Genomic DNA, 20820 nt, shown 5'->3' on the forward strand with positions numbered 1-20820 from the left:
TAAAAGTCTGACCATATACCCTACTCTGATTTTATGTTTTTTTAAATAGGCAATGCTACCTACACGTTTTCTATTGAGCTATTTTGAGTCATACTTACACAACTGACAATCAAGGCTGGGCAATTAATTGCAAATTAGATTAAATCGCAAATTGGCCTGCAGCTATTTACAAATCGTAAAAGTTGCAAAATTCCTTAAACTTCAAATGTGTCAAAATATCCGTTTAACACTTTTTTGCAGCAGATATTTCACACACATCATGCAAACATTCAAGTTTTTTTGGAATAAAAATTCCTGTTTTACTTATTTAAATGATATGATAAAAAAGGATTATCTCTTCAATATAGCAGTTGATATCAAATCTGCAATATGAGCCAAAAAAATCACAATTAGCAATTTGTTTTAAATTGTTTTGCTCTAGTATATTCTACACCAGTGGTCCTCAACTGGTGGATTACAGGACCCACCATCAACTCCTAAAGGAGAATTGCGACCCAAGATTTTTTTTTGGTCAATCAGATATATTTGATAAAAAAAATAATAGAGCTTTGGCCTAAGACAGTACAAAGAGTGTAACAAAACAATGAAACAGGACAAAACATGCACGTTTTATAGAGTCTCTTAGACAATTTGATCTGATTTTTTCCCAGGCACACATCCACTGAAAAAGGCTTCGCAACCTACTTTTGGGTCCTGAGCCACCAGTTGAGAACCACTGTTCTATATGAGCAAATTTTTTCATTTTTTTCTTATTAAACATAAGGATGAAAAAATCCCTTAAATGCAGTAATTCATATCCAATTTGCAATATGAGTCAAAATCATCAGAATTAGACACCTTTAAAGACGTGTTCAGCCCTTGTGTAGGAATAAAAGAAAGCTGATGGATAATGGCATATCAAATCACAATTGCAATCAGATTATTTTCCAAAATCGTTAAGCCCTATCTTAAACTTAGGTTAACTGGGCCCCTGTTTGAATCCTGACTAACTTTGTGCTGAAATAAAATAAAGAACTTCAGGCAGATCAAAGATCGTTGTAACAACATAAAACACACACACAAAAAAACTAGTTACTGATAGAAAAGTAAAATAAGGTCTTATCCCCTGTGCCATCTGGGAGTTTTTTAAACTGAAATGATAAATTCAGGTTACAGTGGTGGACTTGCTCTGCATCACTGTGGCTGCAGGGAGACGCTGCAGTGGCTTAACCAAAGTACACTGCAAGGGACAATAAAGCATGTTAATTTATATACGGTTAAAATAAATTAATGCAATTACTACAGAGCTTTATTATTTGCAATGTATACATTACTGCTGACAGCCCTGGTTGAAATGCTAATAAAATATCGTAGGTTTTGCTGCACTGGCTCCAGCTGTAGGGGTTGCAATGGCTTCCTAGAATCTTTGCTTGCTGCCTAATAAGGATTTCATCAAGTCATTTCTTTTTGTTTTTTTTTTTTTGTTGCACAAACAAACAAAAACTTTCTTATATCCAGTTATGGGGCTAACTGCAGCTTAGGACTTCTATCTATATATAATCGATGCCAATAAAACTAAAGTGTAAAAAGTACAACACTATTGCACTCAAGTAATTGTACAGTTACTTTAGTAAACATTTGCTTTTGCAGAAATAAAAGTACTACTGGCCTCAAAATATACTCAAGTAAAGTCAAAAGTAGATAATCCAAAGTTTACTCAAAGTATACCTTCTGAGTAGCTGCACAGTAAATATGATCGTTCATTATTGAAAATAACAACATGACAATATAATTAGATCCCCGACCGGGTTGTTTAAAGTCCAGAGGTGAAAAAGGTACCCAACTACAATACTTAAGTAAAAGTACAAGTGCTCTGCTTGAAATTTACAGCGTTAAAAGTTAAAAGTATTTAATTTAAAGTGTACTTTAAGCCAAAACTACATATAGCTAAACTACACTTTTAAAGTGTTAGGTATTTTACAATATGACAGAGCTGCTATTGAAAATCTCAAATCGCAAAGTGGGCCTCCTCCGGCAGAACAAAACAGAGACTCAACCTCATAGTAAAGCAACATAATGATGAAGAAAATGCACAATGCATCTTTTAGGAGGACTTAAAATCACAGGTAGGAACTCCAACTCAGTGGATAACTTCACACAGAGTTCGCTCCAGCTTTCACTGTGTACAACAGCTGACTTGGGATGTGATGTGGAATCATTATCTCGCTATGTGCTACTGAGGTGGTAAAAAAAGAGTATTATACTCAGGTAAAAGTGCTGTTAGTCTGCTTAAAACTATATCATGTTGTCATGTCATGTCATATCATGTTTTTTTATGTAATGACTACACCTATTAAAAGTGAAATTACTGATTTAAAAAAATACTGAAAAGTATAATAAAATAAGTTAACTTTCCAACCTTGCAATCAAAATACATTTTTGAGTTATAAAAAACTTAAACATGGTGGAGACACTGGGGGTTTTCTTCTAGCTAATTAAAACAATAGTTAAAGAAGGTTTATTTGAGTTGTGGATGAACAACTATCAGGCTACAGTTGTCTCCTCCTCTTGGATGCGGTGCAGAAAGAGGGGTCCAATGCGACGCCATCTTTGCCGTTCTTCCAGAAGCCCATCCCCCTGGTGCGTCTTCACCGGGTAACCGTCCGACTTTCATTCAGTAGTGTGGGAAGCGCCAGCTGCACACACGGTGGCGGAAAGATGCCCTCACCAAGGACAATAACCATCGTTGCCCTATCTTTAGCTCTAGGTTTATTTTTCGTGTTTATGGGAACCATTAAGCTCACACCGAGACTAAGCAAAGACGCATACAGTGAAATGGTGAGTACATCGAAACGACAAACTGTCCGCATCTGTTGGGGTAAAAGGCCATTGTTCTGTGCTGGCTGCAGACGCTGAAGGCTCTCAGGCTCAAATAATGTGTGGAGATGGTGACCTCGATGGTTAAACCTACGGAAATGAATGCTTTAGATAGAGCAGAGCATTGTCCTTCTAGTCTGCCTCCGCGAGGCATTGGTTTTATGTCACTGAGGAAATTCTGCTTTATAAAATACTCTATCCTGATGTAACAGTAGGTGTCTGTAACATTACAGTTAGCATGTAGGCTAGGCCTGTATGTTTAAATCAAACCACAGAAAATTGCTCAGGATTAACACAGGTAGCGTCTTTGAGTCAGAAAAAATACATCATACTGTCCAAAATATGTTTGCCATTAGCTAGGAAATGCGGAAACGGTTGCACTATGAATGATTGAATGCTTCCCATTTTAGAGCGTGCTGTAAAACCACTATAATGCCATCAACATACTATGGGTAATAAACATATTAGCGAGTAATAGCGCGGTTATTGTTGCCTGCCATACGCGCGGAAGCAGCTCGGCTTTTCGTTTAATTCTAAGAGCAAGTTAACGGTAAAAAGCAATGGCGGCGGTTTCGAGCAAATTCTGTGAGATGCACCTGCTGGTGCTGATGTTGAATTTTCCAAAGAAAGATGATAGCTTGCAAGAACGTAAGCGTTCTGCACTATCCAAACAATATGCTTAGAGGATACTTTATCATAGTTTTGTGTGCTCTCTTTAGCAAGAAACCCATAAGGAAAAACATGAATGGGCTAACATGGTGATGAAATTTGATCCAAGAGCTGTGACCCTACATGGTCTTTGTATGGCCTGACTAGAAGACATCTATGGATGTTTGTATGACCTCAGTGTGAAGGTTATGGGAAGAAGCAAAACTACTATATTTTTTATCTGCATTGCAATATGGCAAAGCACAGGAAGTAGTTCCAAATAAATTCAGTGGGTTTCTACAGCTTATGGCAAAAAAGTAATACACCATAACATTGTTCAGTATAATGAAATGAAGTGTGATAGAATAAATTTAAAGAGTCCGCATCAGATTTAGCTATGTGCAACATGTTTCCTGTGAATCCAAAATAATTCAAGCGTGTTTTTAACCTCTAAATGTCCACTGAAAGTAGCTGATAGCTAGCTTAAGCTTCATCTGACTGCATGAAAATGGTTTAACACTAGAACCGCTAGGGATGTCTATACCAGTGGTTCTCAAATAGTGTGGCAAGGCACACTGGTGTGGTCTGTATTAGTCGTTATAGATTTGCAATCATGGCTGTTATACATGACTGTTCGAGAATCCTCCTGCTCATACACAAGTCTACACGGAAAGCATCGAACAGGAACACCACACGCTCCTGGCTGTCTTGTGCCCACATGGAAAGCCTGGGCAGGGGAGAGGAGCAGCAACAAACCCAGAGCAGAGTAGAGATCATTGACAACAAAATGTCACTGATAAAGTCAGAGGTAGGATAAAGGAGGAGCTGGGGTGGAGGAGGAGTTGTAAAAAGCTGCATGCAGAGGGAGCAGTGAGTGCAGCTAGACTTTAAATATGGCAGCAAGAGTACGACTTACCAATAGCTCGCATGAGATCAGCTGATTTCAATTATATGACTGTGCTTGACTGCTTAATTCACTGGAACATGTTGTTGTGGTTTTGGTGTGTCTTCAAATTTTGGCTTGAGCTTAAAGTGTGTCTTGGGCAAAAAAGGTTGAAAACTACTGGTCTATACACCTAAAACAGCCAGTGGATAAAACTAACCCATCATTTCATTTTCATAAAAAGGCTGATCCAGAGCAATGACTTTACCACAGTAAGAATATTATATCACTGTCGGATGATGATCCAGCAAAAATCATCTAAGGACTGATTGCTCTTTACTGAAACTGGGGTGAGAAGGTGATGAGGCAAAATGCATTTCATCACATTGCCTGCACTTTGTGCTTTTTAATGCACATGAGAAATAAAATTGAATTGATGGCGTTATCATGGCAACATCTATTAAAACAGAGAAAATCAGTGGTTTCTATTTGGGTACATTTTACTTGCATGGCTGTTTTAGGTATAAATGGACAATTATACTATTTGGATTCGTGCAAACAGTTTTGTATGATACCAGCTGCTAAATGACAAACTGACATACTTTAACATTTTCTTAATACAAAGTTAGACACAATTAAAATCAGTCTTGGGTAAATTTGACCCTTTGGCATTAACCCCTTAACGACTATTGTCGCATATTTGATACATACTTTTATGATACCTTTATCTAACCAACATGCTCAATAAATTACTCAGAAAAACTTCTGAATATAATCTGATAAATGATAAAAAAAAATTCCCTCAAGTGGATTATCAGTTACCAAAAACACCTAATGAATGAAATGAGATAATAAAAACATATTTTTGAAATTCAGATTTTTAAAAATTTCAGTAGAAAGTTAAATGAACATTTAAGTTCCAAAAAAATAGAATTTTCTGGCTATTATTTGTGTTTTCAGGCTTTAAGGGGTTAAGTGTCTTAAATGTATGCTGAAAGAGGAAACACTGCATATTTATTGGGACAAATTCAGATCTTTGTAGTGTTAAATGTGAAAGCTCATATTGCAATAACAGTAGAATATCATTCTTATGTGCAGCCCTACATAAGTCAAATGTTCCTGATTTAAAAGAAAACATCTTTGTGTGTTTTTCCCCTTCAGAAAAGAGCCTACAAGAGCTATGCCAAGGCACTGCCAGGCCTGAAGAAGATTGGAATCAGCTCAGTCCTGCTCCGTAAGATCATAGGCTCGCTGGAGGTGGGCTGTGGCGTGGTTCTCACCCTCGTGCCAGGCAGACCCAAAGATGTGGCCAACTTCCTGCTACTTCTGGTCATGCTGGCTGTCCTGTTCTTCCACCAATTAGTGGGAGACCCCTTGAAAAGATATGCCCATGCACTAGTCTTTGGCATTCTGCTCACCTGCCGACTTCTTATTGCCCGCCAGAGTGACGACCGGCCGGAGAGAGAGGACAGCAGAGAGGAACAGCACATTAATGACCAAGAAAAGAACAAGGTCAAGCAGTCTTAAGATCCTCTTCTACTTATGATCCAAGCCACAACAAAGGGAATCTAGTGTGACTCTATGGATGGTAATGAAACACGTTTTGAAGGAAACAGTCCCTCCTAGTAATAATCCTTTCTCACACATCTACTGTTCCATCCTGCTGGCTGAATGATTGAATACTCTCATCTACTCCTGTGCACTCTTAATGTGAAACTGGGTACTCCTAATCCATGCATCCCTTATATAGCCATGGACAATCATACCAGTGGAAGCTTTGATGAGCTCAGCTCTTGTCACAATAATCCACTTTCCCCTCATGTATTTCAGCCCTACACTGTGCTAAATGTGTGTGTGTTTTTGTTTTAAGCAAGTGTGAATTTCAATTTTTGTTACAAGATGTATTGATTTGAGAATGCTGTTTTTCATGAGAATCTTTGTAGCTTGTTTTTCTAATTTGTTTTTATACTATAGGTAGGAGTGATTGTTAATTTATGACTTACAACATTTCAAGCATGTTTCATTTGGTCAGCAGTACAGAATATAAACCAAAATGAGCAGTGTTGAAAGAATTTGAATGAGGTATACATTTACTGAGTCTACATATCCCTGTCTTATTTGATGCAGTGTTACCGGAAGGCAGTTTCTGAAAGAAATACAATGTGAATCCAACATCATTTAGATTTTTTAAGAAGTTGCATGAAATATTTTCTCCCAGAGTAAAATTTGCTGAATATCCTTTGTGTCCTCTTAGTTCAGACATCATTACATTGAAGTTGTTTGGCTGAAAATGACAGCGTTTGCTGCCTCAGGTGTCTGCTTCAAGCTTTTACAGCAGAACTTAACCAAATTTTTAATAAAAGAGACTTTTTGCCTGTTTAAAATGGAAAATTTACCTTTTGTAATTCAAAACTGAAGTCTTAAACCTTGTCACTGTCTCTTGAAGATTCTGCTTATATGTTCAGTTTTTATTTGATTCCCTCATAAGATATACACATCATTCCTATCTGTGTTCTTAGAGGATGAAACCTCAATTGAAAATGATGTGAGTTAGTTTTGAGATTCATAATATTTCTGTAAAAGATGTACTTACAATAAAGAATTGGAGTTGAGACTGACTAATGTTTGTCTAACCAGCAACTTTTCACAGACATTACATTGCATTTGCAACAAGGGTTACTATTGTCGTCTTTTTTAAATTAGTTTTTTAATTTGTGGGAAAAAAATAAACCTCTCATATACATGAAGGCTTGAGCTCCGACCTATTTCCAGTTCAACAGAATTTCATGCTAGTACTAGACCATGGCAAACAGAGAGTAAAGGGATAAGCTGCATTACTCTAACACAAGGGTCTGTCTGTTATGTCTTTTACCCTAAATCCAAACAAGAGAGCCTCTCCTATTCTTCCCCTAAAAAAAATAGCTTAGTGAGCTTCAAGTGTTGATAACAGTTAAGCTGGAGACACAAACACAAGTTCTAGTTTGAAAGAAGAGCTATTTTCAGCATCTTGATGTTTGTATTTCAATGTGAGAGAAATGTGTTTTGGATTTCTGAATGGTTGGTTTTAAGGGGTTTCAGTGGTAGTTTGGTTATTTTACCTTTATTTTACTTTGATGATTTGTTAGACAAGAGTTCTGTTTGAATGTGTACATACCTTTGAATGAGAGCAATTCATTCAATCTATAGATGGTGAGAAATGTTTGCTGCAGCAACTCCTTCCTTCCCTCCTGAAATTGAAGCTATTGGGTTAGATCATTTGAACCTCTCATAGTAAAGAAATGACAAAAAACAATTCTTAACAGTCTTCTTTTCAAAGATAGTGTCCCAGTTGTCCCAAGTAATTCAAATGCTCTTCTGTGGACAGTTTCTCTTACTATTACTATCCAGAAGAGGAGGCCTCAGAGTCAAACAAAAAATAAATAAACTCTTTTATTAATGACTTAAGACATGTCACCTGATCAGAGGTGGAAAGTAACTGAATACACTCACTCAGATTACTGCAACTGAGTTGTCTTTTTGGTGTACTTATAGTTTTTTGAGTATATTTTGAAATGTATTATTTTACTCCTAATTAGGTATATTTTAACAGGAGTACAATGCTTGTTTACTTTTTCCACCTTTGTTGACTACATTAGCAGAGAGAGAGAATAATTCCACATGAAATCCCAAAACAGCTGTTGTATTTCACTTCGTTATAAAGGTGTGGCTTTACCTAAACAACCTGGTTGGAGATCCATATTCTTATGTTACTTTTGCCAATAAGTAAAGATCATATTTTTACTGAACAACTCCTCAGTAGTAACTTGGGCAGAAGCCTTTAGGAAATAATCGAATTGTTTTTTTCCCCAATATTGTGATTTAATATGTGATTATTTAGGGTTAGTTCCTCATCATTTGTATTTTCAAAAAGCACAAGCATAAATCATTCTATATCATAACAAACATAATATTAGATAAATTATACCTAAGCTGTACTTTTCTGTGGGTCAGGCCTATATTTAAGGCTGATCAATATGATTGACCTGTTGTTCTCTAATTCAATCACAGTAGTAAACCAAGTGATTAGTTTAACTTACAGCTGTGTAAGCAATCATCATGACTGATAGAAAAGAAGAAAAATGTATTATGCAATAAGGAAAGTATTTTTTAAAATAAAACTTGGATATGCACAATGTGTAAAGCTTAGGATCTCTGCTGCAAAAAATACATATATATATATATATATATATATATATATATATATATATATATATATTACCCTGGTATTTTGACTCACTTGACAAATATTGCAACTTCTGCAATTTAAAATTTTCCAGACTTCTAGCAATTTAGTCTAAATTTTGAAGACTTGGTGATTTCTTCTCCATGGTTTGCCAAGTCTCAGTGAACCGCACAGAGGTCAGCTGCCAATGAAAACAGATGCTCCTGAAATGTTTGGAGTTTTTTAGGGATGAGAACGGGATTTTATTGAGGTGTAAACCTTGAATGACTAATACCAGTGAGTACCAAAAGCAGCATTTTCATTTACAATCTTGGCAACAGCTCAGCACAAGGGCATTATTTCCTTATCAAGGGAAAAACCGAAAACACTTCATCTGCCTCACAGGCCAGCATTATCAACCTAGCCAAATGTGTTAAAACACTCAACTGAAATTGACCAGTCCTTTCAAAGTTCTGTGTTCTGGTGATGTTATTTAAAAATACAAGGGTATATGAGTTTACTGACCAGTTTTTGGGGTTATCTGGTGAATTTTCCTCTTAAGAAGTATCCAAGAACTTCCTAGACGGCGACTCAAGCATTGTGACCCCAGCAACGGCGACTTTCGGCAGTTGACGGCAAATGGACTACATTTCCCTCGAAGCAGCAGAGCGGATGGGCGATACTGCGCAGGCGCAGGGCAAACGGTCGCGCGGAGGATTTGAGTTTTGTTTGAATGGCTGAGGACGGACGAGGGGAGTTTAGTGTTTTAAAGTTTTAGCAATGTAGAAATGGCAGCGAAGCTAAACCTCTCGGGGCCGCCGGATTCAGATACTTCATCTGTAAGCGACCTAACAGTATCCAGCCGAAGTAGTAACAGGAGTCTGCGAATCGCAGAAAAGGAGAAAAGGAAAAACGAGGCGGAGGACCCGTTTGTTCTGGCCCTGAGATACTTCACTGACGGTAAGCTAGGGACAAAAATGCAACGATAGCAGATGGTAGCATTGCCGTTAACAACTGTACTAGCTAGCCTTTGAGGGTTTACGTTGGTGTTACGCCCAAATGTTACAAGGAAAACTGGATGACCATAAATGCTGACATAATGTAAACGTTTACCCAAGTCTACGTTGTAGAATTGGGGTTTAGGCTAACGTCTGTTGACAGTGATAGCAGACTGCCTTGCTGCTTACACAGTCTCAACTCAATGTCTGGGTTACTTACAAAGAAGTTAACTTGCAGACCAAGTTAGTTGTGTTATTTATAAACGCCATCACTAAAATGTCGACACAGGGGGCTCAGCCCTCCGTATGTGACTTCACGTTGTCCATGTTTATTGGTCCTAATAATGACTTTTCTGACTCAATAACTAACATAACTAACTTTTTACGGCTGTAACATGCTAGTGATATGTGTCTCAATGCAGGACATATCGCCAAACCAATCTTACACATCTTTGGAGTTGGTATTATTGTTTCTGTCATTCTTCATGTGTATACAGTGATCAAAACATGTTGTGTCCATAGGTTTGTTGTATTTGTTTTTCTGTGGTGCAGACATGCATTGTCGGCTTTCATTTCTATACAGTGGAATTGTGGACAACTGTGATAGCAGATAGGATGCATTCTGCTATGTAGAGATGTGTCTGTCCACCATTGAAATTACTGTTGAAGAGAGGTGTACCAGTGTATATTCTGTTCTCTAAGAAAACTATACCCCTTCATTAGCAAGTTCTCAGAATATTTTAGTAGTTTGTACATCACTTTTTCAGTTAGTAAATGGGATTTTACCTTCATTTTAGTTTATAAGGCATAGTTTATGAATTAATGTCTTTTGATTTTGTTTTTTTATAGTCTTACAAAGCTTGTCAGAAGGCAGCAGGTCAAACAGAGTGTTCAGGCTGTGTACTGTCCTTTCTTTGTACTGGCATCCCTCCTCTCCCTGTTGAAATAACTTTTCCAAAAACACTGGGTTTGTGGGTTAAAAGTAGTTCATCACATGTACACTGGTTTAAAAAATTGTATCTTTAAACTTTACATGAAAAATCTCCTGTAAACTCTTTGATAATTCTGCATTGTTTATCATGTTCTTTTTTCCACAAAGCTTACATTTGTAAGTTAGATGTTGTGTGTTACAGAGCAAGCATGTGCCAAAATTACAGCGTTTTCTGACAAAATATGTTTACACAGTTCCAGCTCATCTGTGCCATGCTCATGAACATCAACTTTAGCAGAAATAATATGATATTGCTTTTTAAATATGTCAACCTGTATCAAAACACATGCACTCTAATGCCTTCTTTCTTTTTGTAGTTGAAGCTGGTACTCCTGTAACTGGGAACGATGACGTGGAGAGGCACCTGGTGGCTGTGGAGAAGGTGGCCTACAGTAGAGGACTATCCCCAGAGGCCATCTCTATTATGCTGGAGTTTGCTATGAGCCTGCGCATGGGTAAGATTGTAGCAGCTACTGTATATTAATCTTTGAATTTTTAAAGGAAAACACTATTAAAACCTCTAGATCAGGATTCATCAGTTGAAACTGAAAAAGATGTGGCTTTAGAAAAGTTATCCAAGTGGAGGTCCAAAACATAATGTGTTATTTGTGATATGTCTTGTTCCAGTTCATAATAACCAGTGAATGACAGTGTTTGTTATGAACGGGAGCATACTGTGATAATGAATTGAATAGAATGAAATAATATGTGTAAAATATTTTATATTTTCTGCCTGCATATCACTCTTTTCATCTCAAGTTCAACTTCCACACTTTCTCTTGTTTGTTGAGAGACATGAGCTTCAGTTAGCCCATTAAGATTTTATAAATCTGAGATGAAATTGTGGCTAATGCACCCTCCTGTGCCAGTGGAAGGATTTTAAAACTGACCTAAGCCAAATTAACTTTAAGAGGAGATTTTTGGCATGATCTCTGTCAGTGAATAATTGTGTCTGGACTAATCATTCTGGGCTCTTAGTTCATTTATTTCTGCATCTCTAGATCAAACTTGAGTTGGTATGACTGCTGTAAAGATGTGTGCCTTGTCTTGTATTAATGTTTGACATTGCCACCCTTAATGATCATAACAGCAAGCTAACAAACAAAACAGACTGGTTCTAAACTGCTTTGGAGACGGTTAACATATGCTAGTTCCTGCTCAGAGGCTCTTTTTCGCTCCCTTCTTTTCGTATTTTAAAGCAGTTGTTCTCAACTGGCCCAGCCTCAGGACTAACCACAACTTAAAAAGAAAAAGAAATCAGGACACAATTTTACCCCCAAATTTTCTACCACTCATATTTAGTTAATAAAAATTATAGGTTTGGACCTTAGATGAAACACAATGTATGTCTGCACAGACAAGACAGGATTAAACAAGTATGCTTTAAAAGCACACCATTACAGATGACCTGGGAGGACATGCATGCATACTTTTATCCAGATATTTTTGGGGGCTTTAATGTCTTTGTTTGTAGACGAAGACAGTGGATATGGTCAGAAACAGGCATGAGAAAGTGGGGGAGAGACATGCAGGTTAGGAGCCACAGGCCAGATTTTAACCTGAGCTGCCCTCGTACATTGGGTGCAACCTATCCACTAGGCCATTTGAACACTCCGTGCATGAATGCAGTTTATTTTACCCCTTTTTCCAGAGATAACATGCTGGTTTTAGTTGTTTTCTACAGGATTTGAGAAATAAACACACCACATTATCATGAAAAAGACAGCTTATTATCCCAAGATAAGGAGAGAATTGAGAATCATACAATATCTACTTGTCTTGCGGCAAAACGGAGTAAAATGAATAAAATAAATGTATATGACTCCATGAGCTTCTGTACATTGTAGACTTTTTGCAATATCATACAATTGCGACCCACTCACAAGTTGAGAAGCAGTTTTAAAGAACAGTGTCTCGACTAGGGATGTACGGTATTATTGACATGATATCGTATCAGCAGATATTTTCATATCTGCTGATATATACATCTGATATTTGGCTATAAAATCTGCCTTTTCAGCTCCAAGAAAAAAATACATTCGTGGAGTTTTAGGCTAGACCAACAGACCTACAACAGCTGATGTCTTTGTCTTTATTCATCATTGATCTTTAAACTTTAAAGTTTGTTTAAAGGACTAACATTTGTTCATTCTCAAACTTTAGGTTGTGTTTTAAGGACAGAAACTTTAGATCTGAACTAAATTTTAATGTCTGTGTTGATATCAGTATAAGCTTTAACTAATTTGTAAATACTGGATTATCAGATGTCATCAAAAATCCAGTATTGTGCGTCCCTAGTTTCTACTTTTCCTTAGCCTTCATTTCTCCTGCTGCATGTCTGTTACTTCCCTGTTAGTTTACTCAACTGTGTGTTTTTGTATCACCATGTTCTTCCCTGACATTGCCTGATCTGAGGAAATCATTTGATGAGTGATGTCTCTTGGCAATTTTAGACAAATTCATCAGAAGAAACCTGTGATGCTGCATTGACGCTGATACAAACTATCAATCTGTCCATCACACACACCAAGCAAGAATACGCCTTGGGCAGGCTGCCAGTTTTATTACAGGACAGACAGCTGTATCAGTGTTACTCCCCCTTCAGTCAATACGAAATGACTGAGGAACTTTTAGTGTATGTCAATCTTGGCAACCCTTGTGGACAAGGCATTACTTCTTATTTCTTTGCTGATCCTGTCATGTACATAGGCAGTGATTTCTGCCCAAAAAAATCATGCCTTGCTTTGTTTTTTTAACACAGTCTGAATTATCACACGCCATGAGTCAGTGCCATAGAAACAAGGCTAAAAGCTGTTTCTACAGCTTTACAACAAACCGATGGCAATGATGACAGGCGTTGGCAGTAACCATGAAATAATGAATTTTTGTTTGGTCAGAATTCCCAATCAGTTTGATAACCAGTTCAATTATTACAGGAGTTTTAAAAGGAAATTAACTTGCATAACTTATATTAAGGCAGGATAAAAGCAAACACAGACTGACATATAAACAGCGTTTTATTGTAAAGCCGTCATTTAACTTTTAAGAGAGAAAATTGTTTCCAAATTCAATCAATGTTTTTACAGATAGATAATGGCTCTGCAACAATTATTAAAAAGATTTTTGCATTAAGCACATATTTCGCCTGCATGTTACAGTCATTGTTAAAGGAAGAACCCTTATATCTGATTATTTCTGTGCAGGAACGACTTTGTGTGGCAGGGTGCTGAAATGTCTTCTGCCTGCTGCCACTGTGCCACAGGAGGCTGTAGTTCGAGCCGTGGTTTGGCTGGGTGTTGGCAAAATACCTGTTACAACACAGGTAACCTGTAAATCATTTTACACTTGGAGACTTTTTAGCTTTGAGCAGTTCCTTGTTGAAATTTTGTGTTTTTGTCTATAAGTAATTTATACTTTTGTGTGAATTTAATCAGTTTTCTGTTGAAGAATACATTTTTAATTTTGTGTTTGAAAAGAAAACGCACCACTTCCCTAAATGATTAATGTTATTCTGTTTACTCGAGTTAAATTATTTAAACTTTTAACAGAAAACCATATAATGCTGCTTTTGATCTCTGATGTCTTTTTGTTAATTAAATCAACAACAGCGTTTCAGAAATGAGTGCTTTCCAGTTTTCAAATGTTGTTGAATGTCTTTGATAATTTAAATGACTGCTGTCAATAATCTACCATAGATTTAATGCTTTTCTTTGTTTACTTTTAATACGATCCATCAGGTTCTTTTCATAAAGTGGGTGCTGACAGTATTTGACATGATTGACTCAAAGGACCAATTGAGAGCTATCTACGGCTTCATCTTCAACTTCGTCACAGATGAAAATCTGGTATGTTTCATATTTTTTTTAAAGTAATAATTTAAGTTTGCCAGTTTATATCGACTGATAAATAACTTCATTTGAAACAGATGAATGATGAGTATAATTTAGGACAAGAGGCTAGTGCTACTGCTGGGTGGTTATATACCTCTGTGAGGTTTCTATTAAACAGCACGAATTTTGTAATCGCATGTTCTCCCTTCTGATTAATTAATTAAAAATGTGGACAGTTCGAGTCAAGAGTAATGGTGCCAAAATAGTCATCAGATACAATAATAACCAGGAGCATTTAAAACAGAGCCAAGGGATTCTTATTACTGACATTTCTGAGACAAGTTGGCATGCAGAACAGCGATGAATAAGGTTTAAGAATTTACGGTGCATTCAGAAAGTATTCAGACCTCCTTCAGTGTTTTCAGTTTTGTTATGTTGCAGCCTGAAAAAGTGTAAATAATTCCATAACTCTCAAATGGAAGAAGTTTGGTATAACCAGGACTCTCCCAAAAGCTGGTTTCCCTGCAAATCTGAGCAATCATAGGAAGGGGCCCTAGTAAGAGAGGCTACCAAACCTGATGGTCACTCTGACTCTGACTGACTCCAGAGATCCTGTGTGGAGATGGGACAAAGTTCAAGAAGGACAACCATCACTGCAGTCTTCCACTTGATCCGGGGTTTATGGCAGGGTTTATGGCTACACGGAAGCCTCTCCTCAGTGTAAAACATATGAAAGCCCACTTGGTTCTCATTTGGAGTTTATTTTAGTAACTTCAAGCAGGCTTTTATGTGTTTTGCACTGAGTGTTCTTGGTCTCCTCTCTTACTTAGACTCTTCTCCCCTGATTGCTAGGTTTGGCCAGAGGACCAGCTCTTGGAAGAGTCCTGGTTGGGCCAAACTTCTTCCTTTTGAGAATTACGGCAGCCACTGTGATCTTGGGAATCCTCAGTGAAGCAGAAATTTCCATGTATCACAGGAGAGACATCCATATAAACTCAGTTTAAGTGGAATAAATCATGTTCCTTCTGTACTGATTTATGCACATTTGTTTTTGTTCCCTGCAGTGAAAGAACCCTAATATTGTTGTGAGATTTGCTGCACCGTTGCTAACCTCAGGCTACTATGTTTTGTGATGTTTTTCAGTGTCCTTTCATCTGTCATCTGTTGTACCTTTTGACTAGAAAGGAAAGTGGTAAGTCAAACATTTGAACAGCTAAAATGTGTCCCCTTATTAAACTCTGTTATCTTGTCTTTGTTGTTTTTTTTGTCTCCAATCATTATTGACAGTCTCATTTTTTCTGTGCCTGTAGTGCGAGTCTTCCGAGTCAGGAAGCTGCTGGAGCTACAGTCTAAGCTGGTAAACATCCTGTGCCCTTTAAGCAATTTATCAGAGCTGTTGCATTGTTTCCTTCCTGAGTTTGAGCATTTGTTCAGTGATTAATTACAGCATTTTTCTCCTCCACTCTTGAAGTGTTTCCATTTATGTTGTTACCTTTTCCCTGTCATTGATTATTGTTGCATTCTCCATTACTGGAAAACATCAATGAAAACACAGAAAATTGAATTTAGAGAAATATGCTATTGATTGTGTTATTTTGCTTTTGTCTCCTTAGGGAAGGCAGCCATTCCTCCTACACCTTTTGTCCCTTTATAAAGTTTTTTGCCCTGAACTGGTGACACTCTCCATTCCTTCACGAATGAGGGTTTGTACATGGACTATGCCTCACATTAGTGTTCACCATCTCTAAAGCACCTGTGAAACATTGTGTTTTCTATCTGTTTTTATCACAGAGTGGGTTCAGGAATCACAATTCTCCTTGGAAATCAGCTCTGATTGGTATTCAGAAGAGGAATGGTGCCCAAGTTGCCTCTAGCATCACACCAGCCATCACAGTTAAAGAGAAAAGTAGCTCGAGAAAAAGGGTAGGAAAATGTAATTGATTTTACAGATGTGCTTTTATCTGTGTTTGCTCTTACTAGTGTTTTACATTTTATATAGAAATAAACTACTAATTAATGCAAATATCTAATCAACCAAGCACATGGCAGCAGCCAGAGCATTTAGGCGTGTGGAGATGATCAAGATGATCTGCTGAGCTCAAACCAAGCATCAGAATGTAGGATAAAGGGGATTTAAAGGACTTTGAAAATGCCATGGTTGTTGGTGCCAGACAGGCTGGTCTGGGTATTTCAGAGACAGCTGGTATTTTCACAGACAGCCATCTCCAGTTTAACAAAAATTGTCCAAAGAAAAACAAACCAAAATAGGCAGATTGGTGCATCATCAGCAGTTTCCTGGTATTGTACCATACCATTGTGGGGAAGAAGGAGCAAAGCTTTCGATTTACAGGTCGATCTTCATTTCAACCCTGACCTATGGTCATGAGCCCTTGATAATGACTGAAAGAATGAGATTATGGGTTCAAGTGGTTGAAATGAGTCCAGACACCCTCAGGAGGGTGTCTGGACTCAGCCTTATAGATAGGGTGAGGATTTCGGACATCTGGAGGGATCTCAAAGTAGAGCTGCCTTCCCTTCATATTGAAAGGAGCCAGCTGAGGTGGTTTGGGCATTGGATTAAGATAACTGCTGGTCGCCTCATTGTGGAGGTCTCCTGGGCTACTCCAACTGGAGGGACACGCAAGGGCTGACCCAGAACTCGCTTGAGGTATTATATATACCATCTGGCCTGAGAGTGCCCTGGAATCCCTCAGGAGGAGCTGGAAAACATTGCTGGGGAAAGGGATGTCTGGGTTAACTTACTTAGCCTGCTGCCACTGTGACCCAACCTTGGAAGAAGATAGGTGGATGGATGGATGGATGGATGGATTGATGGATGGATGTTGGAAAAAATTCAGTGTGTAGCAGTTCTGTGGGTCAGAATGCCTTGTTGATGGTAGAGGACACAGGCGAATGAAAACGTATGCAGAAGAGCATGTCTGAATGTGTAACATGGCAAACCTTAAAGCAGATGAGCTACAGCAGCAGATGACCACACTGAGTCCATCTCATGTCAGCTAAGAATAGGAAACTGAGGCTAAAACTCACACAGGCTTACCAAAATTGGATAGTAGAGGACTGAAACATTTTGCCTGGTCTGAAGAGTCTAAGGGCCAATCCCATTTGTGCTTTGACATTCAAATACCAGGGTCAGAATTTGGCATAATCTAAATAAGAGCTGGCCACATCACCAACAGCCATATGGGCCTTATGATTTTCGCGTTGACAGAATCGCGGACAAAATTGGACAAAAAAACGGAACTTACAATTTAACGTGGAAATCGCGGAATTGAATGAATTTGACTGAAACGCTGTGTTTTTTTAGAAAGAGGAACGTATATCCAGGAATATGTTCCTGGGGGAACACTAAAGTGGGACACAACTTCACAAACACTCACTCCGCCCCCTTCTAAACAATAACACATAATGTTGCACCTTCAACAAAACTCATCCGTGCTTCAAGTTATTTTACCTCACCACACCAGAGAGTCACAGAGAGAGATGTGTCTGTGTGCAAGGCTCACATCTGAAGCCACAACTTGAACCTGCTCACTCATCGGAGGCTTCAAAATAGAGTTGGACGGACTCGAGATTTTATGAAGTCCTGCAGTCCAAATGGTGTCACATTCGAGTAACAGTTAGCTTAATAATTGAACCTGTAGATACTGTTGTTCCCTTTGGTTGCTTAACGAGCCAACACGTGTCTGATTTAATGTAGTGGTCTGATATGGGGCAGACGGACAGACAGCAATGTATGGAGAGAGATCAGGGGAGAACTGTTACAGTCAGGAGTAAAACACAATGTAGCATCAAACTGCATGCACTGTTACATATTGAGAGAGTAAATAAAAGTTTAGGCAACAGGTTTCCTTTTAACCATTTAACTTTAATGTGACCTTCTTATTAAGTTACTATTACTCTGTGTTTGAGAGAACAGAAGGATTTCTTCATTTACATTATAAACATCAGTTAGGACCCAGTGTATACACGTGAATGTGTCTTGAAAAGTTGGAAATATCTGACAGTTACACTGGTTATAATAATTTTATATCAGGGTTATCCAAACAATTCAATAAATTTAAGGTTATTTCTATTTAATTAGTGAACATTTGATTCATTTACGTAAACAAGACACTCTTTTTATGGTAAAATTAGTGGAAAGGTTAAAAAAACGGAATTCCAAAAAATGAAAACGGAATTTGGCAAAAAAAAAAAATGGATTTCATGGGGCCCTACTAATTAGAGGTTACGCTACACCTTTTTTTGTCTATCCTTTTAATTTTCTCTCTTAAATATTTTTTATATAATAATAATATGACTTTATCAGCAGCATTATAAAGTACCCTTTCACAGCTAATAGCCTATTTTATATAAACAACTATCTATGAAGTTTTACGTTTTTTTAAGAAAATGAAGAAATCAACAGAAGGTAAGTATTTTCCAATCTATTTTTCAATCTTTTTCAACCTATTTTTAATTAAAGTCCAAATGTTATTACTTGGCACATCTCTCACCCATAGTTGTATCACAGATTAAAACAAAACAAATTTGTTCTTTATTCAAATTCTTATTCTCATATGTAGCTCACACTGTACAAGTGTTTAAGTGTGCAAGTAGGAAACGTCAATACTTTTTTGCCTTTGTTATGTTAAGGAGAAGAAGCTTATGCTTGTCTTGGATTACTCTAATGTATTGTCTTGCTTTGCCCTCCTTTCTCTCTTAGAAACACCGCCATTTGGAATTGCCGGCACCAAATCCTGTAGTCAATAAACCGGCTCAGACTGAGACGTCCTCCAGTAGAAAGCTGGTCCCCTTGGTGCAGCTCCATTCTGTCTCTCAGCTTCTGGAAAATATGCACCGTATTGAGGTAATTTTCTCTTTACTTCTCACTTTAAAGCTTGTTTCTTGTGGAAGTGCATTTCACTTCCTCAAAGACATTGTGATGTGTCATTGTAGCCGCTAGGTGGCGCTGTGTCACTGTTATATTTCCTCCACTATGGGAGAAAACACAGCACATGTGGCCTCAGGCTATGATTGGTTTATTGGATTATAATATAAACCAGCTTCATGGTTGCAGCATTTATCTTTTTTCATTTTTTAAGACAGGCTATTGTTCTTTTAAAGCGTTAGCGTCGCTGGTTTATCATTCAAGAGGAATGAAAGCAGATGAGATGTATCTGATTGATGCACTAAGAGGTTCATAACATTGAGTCATTTACAGAGAGGCCATCTCTCCATAAACGTCTATTTGTCCTGCAGATTCAGTTCCTGATAAACTAATATAAGTCATTTTAAATGACTCACAGACTTTTATGGGTCATGCTACATAAATTTACCCCTTTTTCCGCTCACAAAGCCAGAGCGGATGATGAGGGGTTGGATGGCGGCAGTGCCATCATGTGTCTTTATTACAAGAAAACCTTCATTTAGCTGCTGCGTTGTGAAAGACGGATGAGTACGGTCAATCACAAAACTATTCAGCTAAAGGCATTGACAAAACGATCATTGATTATTTCCCTCATTGCGCTCCACTCTAGCTGTCAGATGCTGAATGGTGCTTTCTCTGTTTAATGATACAGCTCCTCCATAATTATCGCAGAACTGAGCTGTGTCCATTCACAGTCTGTCTTCCCTTATTGTTATTTATTTATTATACTGACAAAGTTTCCATATTGGGAGGCAGCTGTTCACACACAATAAGGGACTGTGTAAACTAGCCTGTCCCAGCACTGGCATTATGGGGATTACTGGATACTGGAGAGTTAGTCTGTAGGATTTCTTGCCCACTCAGTCAACAGAATGACAAGAGCATCAGTTCATTCTTTGCCAGTTAAACTAAATGTGTTGACAGAACTATTAATGCAACTTTTTGTGGAGGTGGATTATGCAGTGTTTGACTTTGTGTGTCATGATTCTCCAAGATCATTTTTGCTTTTAATCTCTGTCTTCGATTGCCACTTTCAAGGCTTCTCGCTCTTACTCTTGCATGTGTTTTCTTTCTCGTCATTTCACCTCAACCAGCTGCCTGCTCAGATGGGCTCATTGCTAGGCTCCAGTCTGGCTCTGCAGTACCTGGACTGTGTTCAGGACGAGTCCGCCCTCCTACGCCTCAACTTCTGGCTCGGCTACGCTCTCCACGAAGGTAAGGGAGGGGAGAAGAAACTACCAAACATCTGTGACATCGCCTCTGTGGGAAGACTTATCTAAAGCAAACCTGACCTTGACTTGAACCTTAACAAATAACCTGGTTGGCATATCAAAGGATTTCTTTGAGAGTAGATTTTAAAAGAGGTTGGGAGAGAGTGGGAGGGGGCCTCTCTCTGTTTAAAATGATGAAGCATATTGCAAATCATCTGTTTTCTTTCTATTCCCTCGACTTCCTCAGTCACTTAAATACATGTTTTTTTTTTGTA

The 20820-nt window shown here is 38.0% G+C and overlaps 2 protein-coding genes across 3 annotated transcripts in view; both read left to right on the forward strand.

Moving 5' to 3' along the window:
* Positions 1-2645: 2645 nt before the first annotated feature.
* tmem35 (transmembrane protein 35) lies at positions 2646-6989 on the forward strand. Its single transcript, XM_041797094.1, has 2 exons — positions 2646-2817; positions 5549-6989. Exons 1-2 carry the CDS (start codon positions 2698-2700, stop codon positions 5912-5914), a joined length of 486 nt encoding a protein of 161 aa, XP_041653028.1. The 5' UTR covers positions 2646-2697; the 3' UTR covers positions 5915-6989.
* Positions 6990-9287: 2298 nt separating this feature from the next.
* Positions 9288-20820, forward strand: part of cenpi (centromere protein I) — a 28356-nt gene continuing 16823 nt past the window's right edge. For both annotated transcript variants that reach the window (XM_041796939.1, XM_041796940.1), the window contains exons 1-10: positions 9288-9548; positions 10895-11032; positions 13781-13899; positions 14315-14422; positions 15551-15599; positions 15718-15764; positions 16021-16110; positions 16199-16330; positions 19131-19274; positions 20429-20549. In XM_041796939.1, coding sequence (XP_041652873.1) covers positions 9377-9548; positions 10895-11032; positions 13781-13899; positions 14315-14422; positions 15551-15599; positions 15718-15764; positions 16021-16110; positions 16199-16330; positions 19131-19274; positions 20429-20549 — 1120 coding nt within the window. In that variant the 5' untranslated portion in view covers positions 9288-9376. The remainder of the gene's footprint in view (positions 9549-10894; positions 11033-13780; positions 13900-14314; positions 14423-15550; positions 15600-15717; positions 15765-16020; positions 16111-16198; positions 16331-19130; positions 19275-20428; positions 20550-20820) is intronic.

The sequence above is a fragment of the Cheilinus undulatus genome, linkage group 10 (genome assembly GCF_018320785.1).
Source record: "Cheilinus undulatus linkage group 10, ASM1832078v1, whole genome shotgun sequence".
Classification (NCBI taxonomy): Eukaryota; Metazoa; Chordata; class Actinopteri; order Labriformes; family Labridae; genus Cheilinus; species Cheilinus undulatus.

Bases quoted from the DNA above. Each gene is read 5' to 3' on its own strand.
- tmem35 (XM_041797094.1), top strand. From the start codon at position 2,698: ATGCCCTCACCAAGGACAATAACCATCGTTGCCCTATCTTTAGCTCTA. The intron at 2,818-5,548 runs GTGAGTACATCG...TTTCCCCTTCAG, and splicing joins AAGACGCATACAGTGAAATG to AAAAGAGCCTACAAGAGCTA.